General features: G+C 24.3%; 14 protein-coding genes across 14 annotated transcripts; 8 read left to right on the forward strand and 6 right to left on the reverse strand.

Annotated features, from left to right (window-relative positions):
• Nucleotides 1-297: 297 nt before the first annotated feature.
• On the reverse strand, nucleotides 298-831 carry AAJ76_2000831 (hypothetical protein; the record flags this gene model as incomplete). The annotated part of the gene is made up of 1 exon (XM_024474521.1): nucleotides 298-831. The coding sequence occupies one exon, from the start codon at nucleotides 829-831 to the stop codon at nucleotides 298-300; it is 534 nt and encodes a 177-aa protein (XP_024332230.1).
• A 301-nt stretch (nucleotides 832-1132) lies between these two features.
• On the forward strand, nucleotides 1133-1387 carry AAJ76_20001133 (hypothetical protein; the record flags this gene model as incomplete). Its single annotated transcript, XM_024474428.1, has 1 exon — nucleotides 1133-1387. The coding sequence occupies one exon, from the start codon at nucleotides 1133-1135 to the stop codon at nucleotides 1385-1387; it is 255 nt and encodes an 84-aa protein (XP_024332231.1).
• On the reverse strand, nucleotides 1371-1913 carry AAJ76_20001913 (60s ribosomal protein l18a; the record flags this gene model as incomplete). Its single annotated transcript, XM_024474475.1, has 1 exon — nucleotides 1371-1913. One exon carries the CDS (start codon nucleotides 1911-1913, stop codon nucleotides 1371-1373), a length of 543 nt encoding a protein of 180 aa, XP_024332232.1.
• A 330-nt stretch (nucleotides 1914-2243) lies between these two features.
• On the reverse strand, nucleotides 2244-2420 carry AAJ76_20002420 (hypothetical protein; the record flags this gene model as incomplete). Its single annotated transcript, XM_024474479.1, has 1 exon — nucleotides 2244-2420. The coding sequence occupies one exon, from the start codon at nucleotides 2418-2420 to the stop codon at nucleotides 2244-2246; it is 177 nt and encodes a 58-aa protein (XP_024332233.1).
• A 46-nt stretch (nucleotides 2421-2466) lies between these two features.
• On the forward strand, nucleotides 2467-4647 carry AAJ76_20002467 (condensin complex subunit 3; the record flags this gene model as incomplete). The annotated part of the gene is made up of 1 exon (XM_024474480.1): nucleotides 2467-4647. The coding sequence occupies one exon, from the start codon at nucleotides 2467-2469 to the stop codon at nucleotides 4645-4647; it is 2181 nt and encodes a 726-aa protein (XP_024332234.1).
• Nucleotides 4648-4668: 21 nt separating this feature from the next.
• AAJ76_20004669 (dna primase small subunit) lies at nucleotides 4669-5550 on the forward strand (the record flags this gene model as incomplete). Its single annotated transcript, XM_024474499.1, has 1 exon — nucleotides 4669-5550. One exon carries the CDS (start codon nucleotides 4669-4671, stop codon nucleotides 5548-5550), a length of 882 nt encoding a protein of 293 aa, XP_024332235.1.
• Nucleotides 5551-5853: 303 nt separating this feature from the next.
• AAJ76_20005854 (hypothetical protein) lies at nucleotides 5854-7794 on the forward strand (the record flags this gene model as incomplete). Its single annotated transcript, XM_024474506.1, has 1 exon — nucleotides 5854-7794. The coding sequence occupies one exon, from the start codon at nucleotides 5854-5856 to the stop codon at nucleotides 7792-7794; it is 1941 nt and encodes a 646-aa protein (XP_024332236.1).
• Nucleotides 7795-7813: 19 nt separating this feature from the next.
• Nucleotides 7814-9031, reverse strand: AAJ76_20009031 (f-box domain-containing protein; the record flags this gene model as incomplete). The annotated part of the gene is made up of 1 exon (XM_024474527.1): nucleotides 7814-9031. One exon carries the CDS (start codon nucleotides 9029-9031, stop codon nucleotides 7814-7816), a length of 1218 nt encoding a protein of 405 aa, XP_024332237.1.
• A 177-nt stretch (nucleotides 9032-9208) lies between these two features.
• On the forward strand, nucleotides 9209-9742 carry AAJ76_20009209 (dna-directed rna polymerase subunit e; the record flags this gene model as incomplete). The annotated part of the gene is made up of 1 exon (XM_024474529.1): nucleotides 9209-9742. The coding sequence occupies one exon, from the start codon at nucleotides 9209-9211 to the stop codon at nucleotides 9740-9742; it is 534 nt and encodes a 177-aa protein (XP_024332238.1).
• A 19-nt stretch (nucleotides 9743-9761) lies between these two features.
• Nucleotides 9762-10253, forward strand: AAJ76_20009762 (coatomer zeta subunit; the record flags this gene model as incomplete). The annotated part of the gene is made up of 1 exon (XM_024474534.1): nucleotides 9762-10253. One exon carries the CDS (start codon nucleotides 9762-9764, stop codon nucleotides 10251-10253), a length of 492 nt encoding a protein of 163 aa, XP_024332239.1.
• A 540-nt stretch (nucleotides 10254-10793) lies between these two features.
• Nucleotides 10794-12095, reverse strand: AAJ76_200012095 (tubulin gamma chain; the record flags this gene model as incomplete). The annotated part of the gene is made up of 1 exon (XM_024474433.1): nucleotides 10794-12095. The coding sequence occupies one exon, from the start codon at nucleotides 12093-12095 to the stop codon at nucleotides 10794-10796; it is 1302 nt and encodes a 433-aa protein (XP_024332240.1).
• Nucleotides 12096-13024: 929 nt separating this feature from the next.
• AAJ76_200013025 (nicotinic acid transporter) lies at nucleotides 13025-13900 on the forward strand (the record flags this gene model as incomplete). The annotated part of the gene is made up of 1 exon (XM_024474440.1): nucleotides 13025-13900. One exon carries the CDS (start codon nucleotides 13025-13027, stop codon nucleotides 13898-13900), a length of 876 nt encoding a protein of 291 aa, XP_024332241.1.
• A 402-nt stretch (nucleotides 13901-14302) lies between these two features.
• On the reverse strand, nucleotides 14303-15157 carry AAJ76_200015157 (dna-directed rna subunit e; the record flags this gene model as incomplete). Its single annotated transcript, XM_024474455.1, has 1 exon — nucleotides 14303-15157. The coding sequence occupies one exon, from the start codon at nucleotides 15155-15157 to the stop codon at nucleotides 14303-14305; it is 855 nt and encodes a 284-aa protein (XP_024332242.1).
• A 43-nt stretch (nucleotides 15158-15200) lies between these two features.
• Nucleotides 15201-16061, forward strand: AAJ76_200015201 (wd40 domain-containing poly + rna export protein; the record flags this gene model as incomplete). Its single annotated transcript, XM_024474456.1, has 1 exon — nucleotides 15201-16061. One exon carries the CDS (start codon nucleotides 15201-15203, stop codon nucleotides 16059-16061), a length of 861 nt encoding a protein of 286 aa, XP_024332243.1.
• Between the last annotated feature and the right edge of the window lie 16 nt (nucleotides 16062-16077).

Consider the following 16077-nt stretch of genomic DNA (forward strand, 5'->3'; position numbering starts at 1 on the left):
TTCGTACATTGTGAGGTTAGAGAATGGAAGATTTGTTAAAAAGAGACATTACGATCTAAAAGGGATTGGTGTCTTAAATTATGGTGAATGAGACTAACCGTCTGGAGGGGGGATGTTATATTCTATTATTTTATTAAACCCTAATTTATGTTAAGCACTAATATAATATAAAATTTAGAAAAGCAAATTGTTTTGTTATTCGTAAAATAATACGTGTTTAAATAAAAAAATAGTTATTTTGACTGTAGTTTTATTTATCAAAATTTTAATATAGTATAAATTTATGCCTTTTTTATCTCAAAACACCATCCGTTGTAAAACAATTTTAATCAGTAAACTTAAAATACTTAACTCAATGCCTTTCATATTGCGATCGACAAAAAAAGCTTTAAATCTCAAAATCTCACTTAAAAAATAAATATCCCAGCACATAATTTTTTCATCATTATATTTTTTTGCAATCCATTTTCTATTTTTTAAATCGTAAATTTCATTTCTATTTTTAAAAAAGAATATACCTTCAAGATTTGTAAGATTAAGCTGAGTAAATATTTCTGCCTGCTTTAAATTCAATATCCTAATGTAAGCAATATTTCTGCATAAAATGCATTTTTTAAAAAGATGTTCTGATAGACTTTCCGATACATTTACAAAAATGAAAGAATTATCCTGGATATCAGCAATAGAATATGGAATAACAACATTATGCTTTTTATTTGTCTTTTTGACAGATGTAACTGTTTGGGGTTGTTTATTAAAAAAATAAAAAAGTATTGATGTAAATAGATATACAAATCTAAGTGAAGTAAATCTTCCTCTTTCCCTTTCCATAGGGGAAATTTTTAAAAATTTTTAAGAAAATTAAGATCAAAAAAATTACAGATTTTTTGTATCTTTAAAATTACGTTTAATAAAAAATTACAATGTTGATAAAAGCATATAAGTTAAATGTTTGTGTAATTTAGACTTTACTGTTTTATTTGAATTTAATAATAATTTGAAGTAAAGATCAATGTTTACCTAAATCTGTACATTGTCTAATAAGTAATAAGTTAGTAGTACGCCGTTTTTTAAAAAAAATATATAATTAAATTATTACTACACATGTGAATAGAATTTCTGCCCTAAATTTATGGATAAGCAATTTTTAAACTATAGAGTTAAAATATTTACAAAGGATAAAACGTTTCTAGAAGGAACACTTATAATGGTAGATAATGAATGTAATGCTATGATTGATGACTGTGAAGAATTTAAAGATACAAAAACTCCTTTACAATCACCTCGCCAATATTTAGGATTGGTTGTAATTCCTGGTAAAAATATAAAATACACTGAATATTTGTATAAAGTGCCAAAAATAAATAAATTTAATCACTTAAATTAGTATCAACTGGTACGTATAAGTCTTTAGTATTGGAATATTTTCTAAAGACAGGAAACTTAAGATCTTTCTGATTAAACTCTGCTACTTTACCAGTTTTAATTTCATCATCCGCTAGTTCTTTAATTTCAATAACAAAAATATCATTTCTTTTGCATCTAATTCGAATAGCTGCCTCTCTAAATAAAAAATCAAGAGCACTAACACGTGAAATTGCTCTAAATTCTCTATATGAATTCTGCAGTCCTTTTTTGCACCTAAAAACGAAACTAATACCATAATTTTTTACTTCTCCAGTAACCTCTTCTTTAACCTCTTTAGCATCAAGTAAAACTAATTTACTCGGCTTAAGTTTGTACTTGTCATTTAATAATTTAAAAAATTTTGACCTTGCAAGTACATGATTCTGAGCAAAGATATTAGACTCGTAAATCTGTGGCTGGGGATTCTTATCTGAAGGTGTTAAACAGGCTGATAATTTATATTCCTTAAATGGTGGTACAGTGTAGTTTCGTTTAGCAAAATCCATTTTGGGGGGTAAAAATTGAAAAATTTAAAATTGCATAAATCACATTAAAAAAAATTGATATTTTTTATATTTTAAAAGAGCACTTATGTGAAGACACAAAACATGGTTGTTAATAGTATTATATAAATTTTCTGGTCTAATGATAGCAGTTTATTACACTAAATGGTTGCCATTTATCATACTAGATTTTAATATGTTAAAAACAATTTGTTGCTATAAAACAAACAAATTAAATATTAAAAAAAATTAATACATATTAACTTATTGTAAAACTAAATAACAACCCGAAAAAGTTTAAATTGTATTTATTTTAACTTTCGTTTAATGTATTTATTTGGAATTACAATTTCTATAAAGCAAGTTTATTGAACTAGTAATTATTTCTTCACTCTGTGTTATTTCATTGTCTATAGATAAAATAGCTTCCTTTATCTCAGAAATATTATTAGAGAGATCTTCTACTATTTTAGCTCTAATTTTATTGTTGGTATTTTTTATGTTGTTCATTTCTTACCCTCAATAATAAGTTAAAATTAACATTTTCTTGCCCTTAATGAATATTTTAGAAGGTAAAGAAAAGCAGATACAAAAATTACAAATTTTATTTAATGAAATACAAATTTGTGATAACAAAAAATTTATAGAAAATCTCAGAACTTGTATATCTCTCCTAAGTCAGAACTATTCACTAGATGTTCTTCTTTCAGTGATTTACCCTATTTTATTGTGCAAAAAGTCGAAAATTCCTACAAAAATAGTGCTTTTTTTAAAAAGACTATTCGATGAAATTGTTCTTGAAGAAGAAGGTAAATTGTCTGTTTTAAAGCTGTTTGACCATCTTATATCACTGGTAAATTCTAAGACTACTAGAGTTAGGAAAAATATTATCTTTCTTTTAAATATTTTATCAGGCTTTAATTTTATAAATGAAAAAATAAGTACTGAAATTTTAATAAAAATTTCTGAAAGATTATTTGATAAAGAAAAAAGTGTAAGAAAGGAAACAATACTTTTTTTGTGTAGATATCAAAATTTTGATTTAAATGAAAGTACGAAAATAATTAGTCTATTTAAAAATATTATAAGGTATGATCCAAGTAATGAATGTAGAAAAATAGCATTTGAAAATCTTGAAATAAATCTCTTTACGCATAACTGCATAATTGAAAGATGTTCTGATACAAATTTAGGTATTAGAAATATTTTTTATAAAAAAATGTTAGAAAAAATAAACATTAGAGAAATAAGATCTGATAAAAAAATGTATTTATTAAAAAAAGCTTTTACGGAACGGGAAATCAATAGTACAGAAATTTTTGTGAATTGTTGTTTACTTTATTATGATTTACCCACCGAATTTACCGCTTTGATAGACGACTTATATAGTCCAAGTACTTTTAAACTATTAGAAAAGCTTATAAAACAACTTTTAAATTTTTTAGATTTTAATTTAGATCCAATTAAAGTTTTTGAAGATTCTTCATTAAGTAATTTATTATTTTACTTTTTCTATCTGTCACATATTGAAGATACGAAAAGTAAGGATGAACTAAATTTATTGGAACTTTCAAAATATGTAGAAATTTTATATAACTTTATTAAAAATGCACAAGAAGATGTCGAAAAAAAAGAAAAATGTAAGATTATGTTCAAGATATTAAATTTTTATGATTTTTTTGACGATGAATCTAGAAAAATAATTAATAGTACAATTTATAAATCAATAAAAAATGGTGCCGAAGATGACATTTTAGAAGAAGCAATAAAAATTGTGTATAAAATTGATCCACAAAGTGGAGACAAAATGTTTGGTGCTTTGATTCATAAACATATAGATACTTTTCCTATTTTTGCACTAAAAATTAGTAAATATATTTTTAAATATTCTGTTGTTGTAAATAAAATCCACGAGGCAATAATGAACGAAATAGTTTTACCTTACCAAGAACAAAATCTAGAAAAAGATCAATTGATAGCGGAATTACTATTTTTTTATCAATTAATTGAATCTAATGATGATATTTTTGAATTATTTAAAAGTTACAGAAAAAAATGTAAATTTTTTTTTGAAATGTCTGTAGATCTATCCCTTAAACTTAAATGTGATAAGTATCGTCTTTTTGCACAAGAGATTTTTTTTGAAAAAATAAATACGAATGATGCTTCTGTATTTATTCCAGGTTCTAAATTGATTTTATCTCAGCAAATATTGGATGAGTCTTTAATTTTAAAGTATGTTATATTTGCACTATCATTTTATTTCACAGAAGAAGATGATCATATACAACAATATCTAAACGTTTTCTTTCATGAATATTTTTTAGAAGATTCTTCTTACTTAATAGATGCATTTTGTCCAGTATTAGAAAATCTAGATAAATCAGAAAAATATTTTATCGATCGTGTATTGTATTTAATAGAAAATTCTAAAAAGCAAAATGGCACACAAATTTTATTCTATAAGATATGTGTAAATCTATATACTATTTATGCCGATACAAAATTAGGAAAGAAATTTCTTTATGTTTTATCTAAAATTAATATAGTCGGTGCCTGGAATACAAATCTAACAAAGAAGATATTATTCTGTTGTACGCAATTAATAAAGAAACCTTCTGTAGTAAAAAAAATTACAGATATTACAAGCTCTATTATGACAATTGATGATGGAGAGCCAATTTCACAAGAAGATTTACAGTGTGTTAAACAAGATTTATGTATTTTTAAAAAATAAATAAATTCTTATTTTAAGCCCATGAATTCTTATTATTCAAAATTATATTATGAACGGTTTTTTCCATCTAAAAAAATATTTAAATGGCTAAAAATAAATTCTACTAGAGAGCTTTCTTTTACATTAGAGAATGGTATATTCACAAGATATCAAACATTCAGTGATTATGAATCTTTTAGAAAAAGACTTAATGATTTAACATTTGAAAAGATTGATATAGGGGCTGTGTACGATGTAAAACCAGAAAAAAATAAAATAAAAAAAGCTGTTGAAAAAGAGCTTGTTTTTGATGTTGACTTGACAGATTATAATAGAACGTGTTGTATTGATAAAAATATCTGTGAAAGGTGTATATCGTTAATAAAAGTATCAGTAGAACTTTTAGAGTATATTTTAAAAGAAGAACTTGGTTTTAAAAAATTGTGCTTTGTATTTTCAGGTAGACGAGGCGTCCATTGTTGGGTGACTGATTCTTATGCATCTAAATTTTCTGAAGAAATAAGGGGACATATAGTAAGTTATATTGAAAAAGTATGTGCAAGTTGTATGTACAGTGATAAATACACAGAAATCTTAATGCGATACATACCTTACTTAATAGATCAAGGGTTTGTAGAAAAAAGCAATTTAACTTCACAAAAATTTGTTAAAGATAAAAAATTTTTACAGATATTGTATGACAAGATGTTCCTAAAAATTGATAGCGAAGTTACGAAATCACTAATACATCTTATAAAAATGCCATTTTGCATACATCCTGCTAGTCAAATGCTATCCCTACCTATAGATCCAGGTAATTTGAATGATTTTGTTCAAAATTCTATGATAAAATTAGAAGATTTAATTAAAAATCCCAATCTTCTTAATAATGCACTTAAAATATTAGATTCTTGGATTTTATGACGCATTAAATAGGAATTGGTTTCTTGTAAAATTTATTTGACGGTCATAAATCTGTGTAGTAATATTTTATAATTTAAATTTTCTAATAACATACTTTTAATATCAGCTTTACTAAAGATAATCGAATTATGATACAATAAAGAAAATAAAAGAATTAAACTTGCCAGCAATAGTAAAGTTTAACTATAATAGAAATTGCAAACTGTATAATTGATCTAATAAATATTATTTGGTAGCTTTAAAATAGTTTTTTAATCAATAATAAAAATTTCGTATTTACTCTACTTTTATTTTTTTCCCTTCATGCTAAAATATAAAATTTTGAATCTTATTTGTGATTGCATAAAAAATAAAGAGAAAAAAGATAATTTATTAGACAAAATTTTAGAAATGCTTTGTAAAAGCTATAACGAGGAAAAAGAAAAGTTTTTAAATGAAATCTATAAATATAACTCCTTAGATTATGTACAAAATATAAATACTAAGCTAGCGAAAAAAAAATTTTTGTGTTTTAAAGATTTGACAAGTGAGACTATTGCTTTTATATTACGTTTGTCACAAACAGAGCTGACTTACGATGAACATTTAATAATAATTTATTCATTAGACAAAGAAATTTTACAGAAATTTCTTCCTGGAATTATGTCTTATAATTTATCTTTGCTTTTATCCTCTAATGTAAAAAAAACTTTGTCTATTATTAATTATTTGCTTGTATGTAAATTGCATATTTCTGATGTAGGAAAAGATATATTGTACAAAGCACTAATTAATGTAGATAGAAGCGATCTAAAGGCTACAAGTTGGTTATGTAAAGATTTATTTGACGATAGTAAATTGATGTTTTTTTTACAAAATTTAGTATTAGGAGATTGTACATTAGATACCGAAGAATATATTTTGTTGCAAAAACAAATTGTCTTTAAATTAAAAAAAGTTAATTTTTTGACTGTAAATGAAAGAGAGACATTATTTATGGTAATAAATAAAATGGCTACGAAAAAAATATTGGATGTTACAGTTGATTTTTGGGAAACCATGAAAAATTTATATTATAGTAAATATAATGTTGAGTATGTTATTGAATTAATACAAATGAATTACACTGTTTGTTCTCCTATACTAGAATTAATGCCTATAAACGAACATTCATTATCTATAATTTCTAAGTCTAATAAAATAAAAGAGTTAAAAATATTTATTAGACGAATTAAAAAACCAATAATGGAGTATGAAATTTTAAAATTATATCTGGAAAAAATTGAAATTCGAAATGAAATAGAGATTAAATATAATATAAAAGAACTTGCTATAAAGTTTAGAAATGAGATTTCTGAACATTTATTTTTAGAACTAGAAAAAGTATATAAAAAGACTAAAAAATCAATTTTGTTTGAAAACTGTATAGAATCCCTAAAAAAAGATGTCAATTTTGATAATCACGTTAACGATATAATAATTTCATGCCATAAATTAAATGAAATTGATAAGAATGCAGATTTAAAATTAATTAATGATTTGTGTTTAAAGTTTCTTGATAAAATTCGAGACGAAACAGTAGCATACAATATTTTTAAGCTTTTTAAAGTCGAAGAGAACTTAACCAACGAAGATTTATTCTATATATTTGATAAAATTTTATATTTTGATTTGGATTCTAGTCGTATAAGGAAAATAAAATATGGAGTCATAAGTAAAATATTTTCTTATTTAATAAAAAATAGTAAACAAAACAATCCAGGCAAAATTATTATTCAAAAAGAAAATAAATTCTTTCTTCCCATGCTTGTTAAGTTATGGGACGAGATATCAATCATACCCGACGAATTTGAAATTGAAGCGGTTATAAATCTTTTAAAAATTTCTATAGAAAAAAGTGGAGCATTTTATCAAAAAAGATTTTTTGCTTCTGAGATTTACACTTATTTTCTTAAGCGATTTACCCAAGAAAAATTTGTTACATCTGATTTAAGCAAATATTTATCGTTCTTTAATTTTTTAGAAAGTGTGGTTAATTGCTTTCTGTTACCAAAAGAAAACTTTGAGAATATATTTATTTATTTATGTAATTTAAGTTGCTTTTTAGAAGCTCGAAAAGTTGTTTATAAGATGACAGTTTTAGATTCATATCTAGCTTTCTATATATTATACATACAAAAAAAAGTTACTTTACCAAAAGAATTTAGTGAAAAAAATTTGAAAACTATAAAATCAGTGAGCTTTCAGCAAAAACAGCAGCAATAGTTTTTAAAAATCTTAAAAATTAGGAGTTTTGTATCAAATATCTTGTTTCAGCATGATTTCCTACAATTGTAACTGTATCTTTGTATTTATAAGAAAATTTAGCAGTAATATCTGTTAAATTAAAACAACCAAATACATATATTTTTTCTATTTTTGTCTTTTCCATTAATGAAATAACAATTTCATCTGTAATATTAGAACACCAGGAAATATCCAATTCTTTAATACTATTTAGCTTATGCAAAAAGTCATATGAATCAAAATCTAAATAAGAAATATTTAAATACTCCAAATTAATTAATTTATATATGTTCTCAAAAAACCATTTTTTAAGACTATAACACTTACTAATATCAAGGCTTTTCAATTTATTTCCAATCTTAATGTTATTAATAGTGGTAATGTTTGCCAAATTTAAATATTCTAAATTGTTATAATTTTTATCTAAACTATTTATAAGACAACAGTTTTTAAAAGATAATGATTGAATTTCTTTTTTTAAATAAAAATTTTCAGATATCCTGGTTTCTTCTACAAACAGTCTTTTGACAGATGTTTTCAATTTTACGTCATCAGTAATTTTATAACAATATGACAATTTTAATTCATCAAGTTTTTTATACTTCTTATTAATTTCAACAATAATAGAATTAGACAGTCTGTTGCAATTGCTTAAATCTAAAATATAAAGTTTAGATGGTAACAAAATTTCAGTAATCAAATATCCACCGGTGATACGAAGCTCTTTTAAATTATTTTGTTGTTTCAATATATCATTTAATGTACTATTTGTAAGCTGTCCGCATTGATATAATTCTAAACAAGTTAGATTGTGATTAGATATTATAAATTCTTCATCTTTAATATTTGAGCAGTCATATATAATAAGTTTGTTCTTACAAAGATTAACTAAGCTATTAAAGTAAAAAACATTAAACATTCTATGTTTACTAAGATATGACGAAATCATTTCCAGATGCGAGTCATTAAGAGTAAAGGAGTTAATGTTTTTTAGTATACGTGATATCAAAATATTTTGGAGTGAAACGTTATGTAAATCTTTACTACTAAATTCAAATGGCTTTATCTTTTTATTTGTTTTTTTAACTAATTTTCTTTTTCTATCTATTGTCGGCATAACATCTTCTGAATTTCTCTTATCTAAATAATTAATTTTAATTCCATGTTCTTCTATAAAATCAGACAACGCACTTTTTGGTCCTTTAATAGAGGCCATTTATGGGTAGGAGATATTATTAAATTTATGCATTAATTTTTTTTTATATTTTTTTTGCATAGGGTTTGTTGTTAAATTCAAACAAAGTTCTTTAAAAGATAATTTATTCTCGTAGAATTACTATTAATCAAAAATTATAATTTTTTTGCTGTTTAAATAAACTGAATTTTATTCCTTATGTTTGTAGAGTCAGAAATAGAAGATTGTATTAAAATTTATCCATCAACAGAAGATGTCAAATTGGCTATTTACAATATTTTGAATCAGAAATATAGAAATAAATATATCAGCAAGATGGGAATTGGTATTTTTATAAGTAAAAATTTTGATGTGATAGAAAGAAAATGTGTAGAAGATTTCATTTTGTATAAAATACAGTTTAATATTTTTTTTTGTAGATTTTTAAAGGACGAAATATTAGAAGGTGTTATTTCTGATCAAAAAGACAATGGAATTTTTGTATCTATACATTTTTATGACAAAATATATATACCAATAGAATATCTTCCTGATAACTCTGAGATAACTTATGTTTATGATGAAAATAAAAACAAAAGTCTTGTTTGGGTTTGGAACTATAAAAATAGCAGATTTTACATAAAAAGCAATGATGTTATTAAATACAAAGTTGTAAGATATGACGAGAAGCACGGGCGTCTTATTGCTACTATTAAAGATTCCGGTTTAGGGCCGATTAACTGGTGGAAATAAATATTTTTTTACCCTTTTTATGAATATTATTGATGTTGATGCTTTAGTCATTTCAGATTTTAAAGGCAGTATTTTGTTAAAAAAAGTATTTAACATTTCAGAAGAAAAGCTAAATAAAATATTAACTAAATGTTCTTTAGAAAAAGATTCTCTATTTCTTTATGAAGATTATCTTGTATTTTGTTACAAAGAGCAAGAACTTATTTCTGTACTAATTTCTTATGCTGACAATAATGAGATATTTTTAGGAAATTCATTTGAACAATTTAATTATGCATTAAAGCGAGTTATAAAAAATTGTACTAAAGAAGTAGTACATAAAAAATACGATGTTATATTTCTTTTAATGGATATTTTTGTGTATCAAGGAATGATCGTGGAAAATAAAAGTGAAAAAATGTTAGAATTGTTACCAAAAAGAAGTTTTGAAGCAACAGAAGGAATGAAAGTTCCTAAAGGGGTTGCTTCTGTTATAAATAATGCTTCTAAGTCACTTAGTAGATATATTTAATTAAATATCTAATATGTATTTTATTGTTTTTTATTTTTTGCCGTGAAGTAATATAATAAATTTAATGCATTAAAGTGTAACAAAGTTATTAAAAGAACATTATGTGTAATAAGTTAACAATTTGTTTGTGTTGCTTCATATACCATATAAGCATTTTTTTTGATTTAAACAAAATTAAAAATGCAAATCTCTGTTAATATGCTTCTTAAAATGATTGAATCTTAATTGAAAATTTTATTAAAAAAACATGGTTGCAATGCTAAATGAAAAAATTGTTAATGTTGTGATTTAAAAGTTAAGAATCATTTATTTTAAATTTTTATCCGCAACAATAACTAGGCATGAAAGGCGACAATGAACAAAAACTTTGTTTTACTTATAAATATTAGAATGTATTGGAGAAAAGATTTAGAAGTAGATTGTTATAAATTTAAAACATACATTTTTTAACAAATTATATTAAATTTTATTATTGAAACAAGCCAAAGGTCAACAATAAAATGTAAAAACTATTTGTTTATTAAATCTTTTTTATCTTCGTTACATCTCTGGCTCTTGGTATGAAGTGTGTTCAGCAGAATTATATTCTTCTATTATTCCTAATATATTATTTCTGCATTCATCAAAATTTTCTACTTCAATACCATATTTTTTGTAAATATCCATAAAAGCTTTTTGTTTTCTTAATTTATCAAATTGTCCGATAATCTTATTTAATAAATGAGAAATACCTGTTGTATTCAACAAGGATAATCCAGATACCCGCGATGCCTTGCTTTTTTGTTTAGAAAGACATACATTAAAAATGGGTTGCATCCACGGTACAAAATGAATTAAATTTCTATCCATTATTTTTATAATTGATTTATGTACATCTGATGCGTCTTCAACTCCGCTAAGAATATTTAATATAGAAATTGCAGATGTAGTTTTAAAATTTTCAAATGTGGCAAGTCTTGTTTTTTGCAAAAGCAACCGACGCATAACGTCACCACAAGATGTTTTACGAACTATTTTACTAATTGACTCGAATGTAAACGGCGTGTAGGATGGCACAACAAATTTAAGATTTTTTAAAGGAACTAACGATGTATGTAAAGAAGCAAAATCAGAAAAAGTATAGCCTGGAAAGCGCATTGTGCTCGTAGATGCACTCATGACTGTGGCAATCAACGAATTAATATGTCTAAAAGTTGGTGTATCAATCTTGAGAGAATCTAAAGTAAGTTTTCCTAAAGCTGTGTTATCCATAACTATAACACAATCTGAAAATTCATAAAGTCGTTGTAATGTCAATATAGAATTATAAGGTTGTACTACAACATCTGAAGATTCTTCATTATTAGGAAAGATGGAATACGTTTGTGTATAATTTTTTGGATATTCATCTCGTAGCTGTTCTAAAGTCATAGATCCAAAGCCAGATCCAGTACCTCCTGCGATAGAATGACAAACAAAAAACCCTTCCAAAGCATCACATCCTTCTGCCTCTCTTCTAACAATTTCCATAACATCATCTTTATGTTTTTGACCGATGTAGTATCCATGTGCCCAGTTATTGCCCGCACCGCCTCCCTCATTAGGCATAAAGATATTTTCCCGATTAAAAACGGGAGATAGTTGAGAAAGAACTCTAGGTTCAAGATCGATCAATACGGATCTAGGGATAAATTTATTATCATCAGATTCATAAAAAAATATATCTTTTCTGTCATTCAAATCTTGGTTGGATAGAATCGAACCATCACTATCAAGATTATGCTCATTGAGAATTGATTTCCAGAATTCTGTTGCCATTTGATTTCCGCATTGTCCAATTTGAAGAGTAATTATTTCTCGCATTTTAAGGGTGTCAAAACTTTAAAAAAGTTAGTAAGATACAATATGCTGTCTTTAAGGTTGTATTTTTAAAAAGTGTAAAGCGACTCATTAAAATATTTTACAAGTTTTAGCATTTGTTAATTGCAATGGAGCATATAAAAAAATAAAAAAGTAAATATAAATAAAAATTATGGCAAAAAACGATATTTATGGTCTCTGTTATTGTAATAATAAAAAATCGATAAGATGTTTGTTAAAATAATTATAATTGTAAAAAAATTAATCAAGATTATGACATAATTTAATTATGCAATATTAATTTTTTTGTATGAAAATTGTTATGCAACTTTTTATAATTGGCAAAAAAATGTATGTATTCAACATAATAGATCCGTTTTGTACTTTAACGTTTAGATTAACGCAAATAAACGTTAAAAAATAGTTAATTAAAAAACCGCAAAAGACTATCTTTTTTCACTACGTCTGCTAAGAAATAATCAAGTTAAGTTAATTTAACTAATAAAAGTACATTTGTTTTTTTTGAGTAAAATTTTAAATTAATTTGCAATTACAAAAAAAAATTAAAATTACTTTTATGTAATTCAAGTTAAAACTTAGTTTTTACAATAAATTTTCCTCACGTCATTTAATGTTTGTATCTTGCTCAAATAAAAATAATATAAGTCTTCAAGTCTTTTTCTGTACATCCTGTAAAAAATCAATTATTACAAAATATGAGCAGTAAAAATAGAAATTAAAAAAAAATCATATTTGTGTTTTATTATTAATGTTTTTGTGACTCCTTTTAAAATCAGGTTATATGAAAAAAAACACAAAAGCAATTTATTTTAAATCAGCTTACACTATTAGTTATTTTGTACAAAACTTTTTTAATTTGTAAATCTTCATAATTTTTATGGTCAAATTAAATAATTTATAACCCATAATTTATGTATGGTTTCCTGATTTTTTATTGTATAATTGATACGTTTATTAATACCACGATTTTAGTCATAGCACGAACATATTTTAAGAATATTAAAGCAGGAATGTTGATATATTTTTTTGCTAATATTTGTAATTTATTAATAGCATATTTTAAAATTAATAAATTAGTATATTACAATCGCGATGTACTGATTATTACTGGTGGATTTAATCTTGCATCAGTATTCTATTTTCTGTCAATATATATGAACATATCGTCAATTACATTTAATAATTACTATTCTTTAAAAATCTTAATTGTATCTATTTTCTCAATGTATCTAATGAGTACAAAATATAATAAATGGCAGTGGTTAGGAAAAGCATTAATTAGTTTAGGAATATTTATACAATTTGAAAATGATAAAACACAAAAATTTTCATGGGCAATAGTTACAGCGGCATTTTCTGGACTTTTTAACGCATTTTCCACAGTACATTTTGAGCATCGAGTTAAAAATTCTATATCATCAATATGGAATTATTTATTTACATATAATTTATGTTATATTCCTTTTAATTTATGTTTTGCTGTAGTAGAAAATAGTACATACAACAACAAAACTGCTTTACTAACTTTGCCATTTTATATTTTAGTTCTTTTAAATATTTTATCATCTCAAATGTCAATATATTTATCAATGCAAGTGGATTCTTTTGAGCGCAGTATTATTTCTATGATCTGTAATATTTCATCATCTTGTATATCTGATATTTGGTTAGATTTTAAAATCGATTATTTATCTTTATATAGCTTATTTTTTGTATCCTCAGGGACACTTCTTTATATGTGTTTTAAAAGATATAATTTACAAGATAAAAATACAGAAATAAATTAAAAAAGTTCATTTTGAATATTTTCTTATCTAAAACAACAAATTTTAAATTATACGTCAACCTCATTCTAATAATGATTTTTATAAGTTTTCAAACAAATGCCTTAGTCTACGTATAGTGTGAATTTTTAAAGATTTTTTATTCCATACAATTTTATAAATCTGCATTTACGAATAGTCGTTGAAATTTATACAATTAACTAACATTCGCAATCTTTTTTTAAATAACACAACAAATATTAAAACGCAGAAATGTAGAGTTAAAGACAGAAAGCAAATTTATTTTATGCCCCTTATGTCACTAAAAAATGAAAAGGAATTAGAAAAACACTTGCAAGAAATTTCTGCAGATATTGATCAAATAATTAGTTTAGGCGAAGATATATTAAATTTCGATTTTTAAATCTAAAGGTTAGTGATAAATTCTAATAAATCATTTTTAAACTTTTGTCGATCTATAGACTTGGAATAAGCATCCTCAATTTTATAAAAAATACTTCTATCTTCCAGTCGCAAATTACATTTAAAATGTTCTTGTTGAATCACAAATATCTTATTTATATACTCAGAAAAAGCTTTTATAAAAATGTCGTCTTTAGGCATTAACTCTTTTAATTTAGTCTCATCCTTTGAATATTTTGCATAGAAACATAATGCTTCTAACTTACAAAATGTTGCAAAGTCATTTTGAATATCTAAATCATTAATAGCATATGGAACATCATACTGTATAAAAAGTGGAAGAGCAATATAAATATTTAAAGAACTCAAATTATAATTTTTTATAGTATTCAAAAGATGACAAATGGTATCATCTCTGTATTTTTTATTTTGTTCAAAACCATACAAATTTGCATTAATTGCTGAACAAAATATTGATAAAATCAATCCATCATAAAAATCATTAATTCCCATGTAATTACTTATTAGTTCAAAAACAATTAAATGATTTAAATATTTAAGATTTCTATTTTTCATATAATACAAAATAATTAATAATTTTAAATTTGACTCATCTTCAAGTTTTTCATTTCTCATTTTCTTTAATAAATTAAGAATTTTTGAATCAAGTCCTTGGTTGGGGATACGATTGGGTGTTACACAGTATATCAAAATTTTTGACCAATCATCTTTTATCTCGTATAATGGTTTACAAGTATCCATTAGATAACTCAAATTATTTATTAGTGTATTAAAAATAATTGGTTGCGCGTATGACTTTTTTATAAGTTCTATTGTTTTAATTATTTTTTTATTCATGCAGGGTTTTATAAATTCCATTTTTTTTGTATGCATCCCTTGCATGACTTGTATAAAATTTCGAGATACCCCTACAGATACAATAACCGATATATTAGTAAATGATGGCAAAATTTATGTATCTTCATGGGACGGGTTTGTTTACGTGTATGATTTCTACACTCAAGTTTTATTGTACAAAATTAAAAATTTTTCCCCAATATTAAAAATGTTATGGAAAAATAATCTAGTTTGTGGAGACACAGAAGGCTTTTTAAATTTTGAAAATTCAAATACAAAATCTTTTGATAAAATAAATTTTAATTTTAGAGGAATATCTACAATAGAGACATATAAGGATGCATTTTTACTATGCGGATTTCAAAAGAGGGTTTGTATTTTTGATAGATCTGGTCAATGTACTTTTTTTAATGTAGAAAATAAAGTATATAATTCTATATTAAGCGATAATGATTTAATTCTTAATTTTGGATTTAAAATAGGTTTTTATGATTTAAGAACTCTAAAGATTTATAAAGAAGTGGTGAATAAAAAAATTATTAGATCTTTGTACAAAAATGCAGATAAATTATATATTGGGGATATTGAAGGCAAGCTGAAAATTCTTAATATTTTTACAAATGATGAGATTATTGTTAATGCGCATTTTGAAATATTAAATAATACAAAAAAATGCTATCCTGTAAATTCTATTATTTATAATAATTATCTTTATACTGGAGGAAGTGATGGTATAGTTAGTAGATGGAAAGAAGAAGACAAACTTAAATCAAAAATTTTTTTTAAAAATAATCATGGGGTTCTTAAAATAACTTCATATAATGATAAACTTATTATTGGCTGTGGCTATAATTACGAAAGAGGACGCGCAAATACTGACGAAAATTTTATTTTTATGTTGTAAAGTTGTACCATAATTC

This window comes from Vairimorpha ceranae, assembly GCF_000988165.1.
Source record: "Vairimorpha ceranae strain PA08 1199 chromosome Unknown NODE_2, whole genome shotgun sequence".
Lineage (NCBI taxonomy): Eukaryota > Fungi > Microsporidia > Nosematidae > Vairimorpha > Vairimorpha ceranae.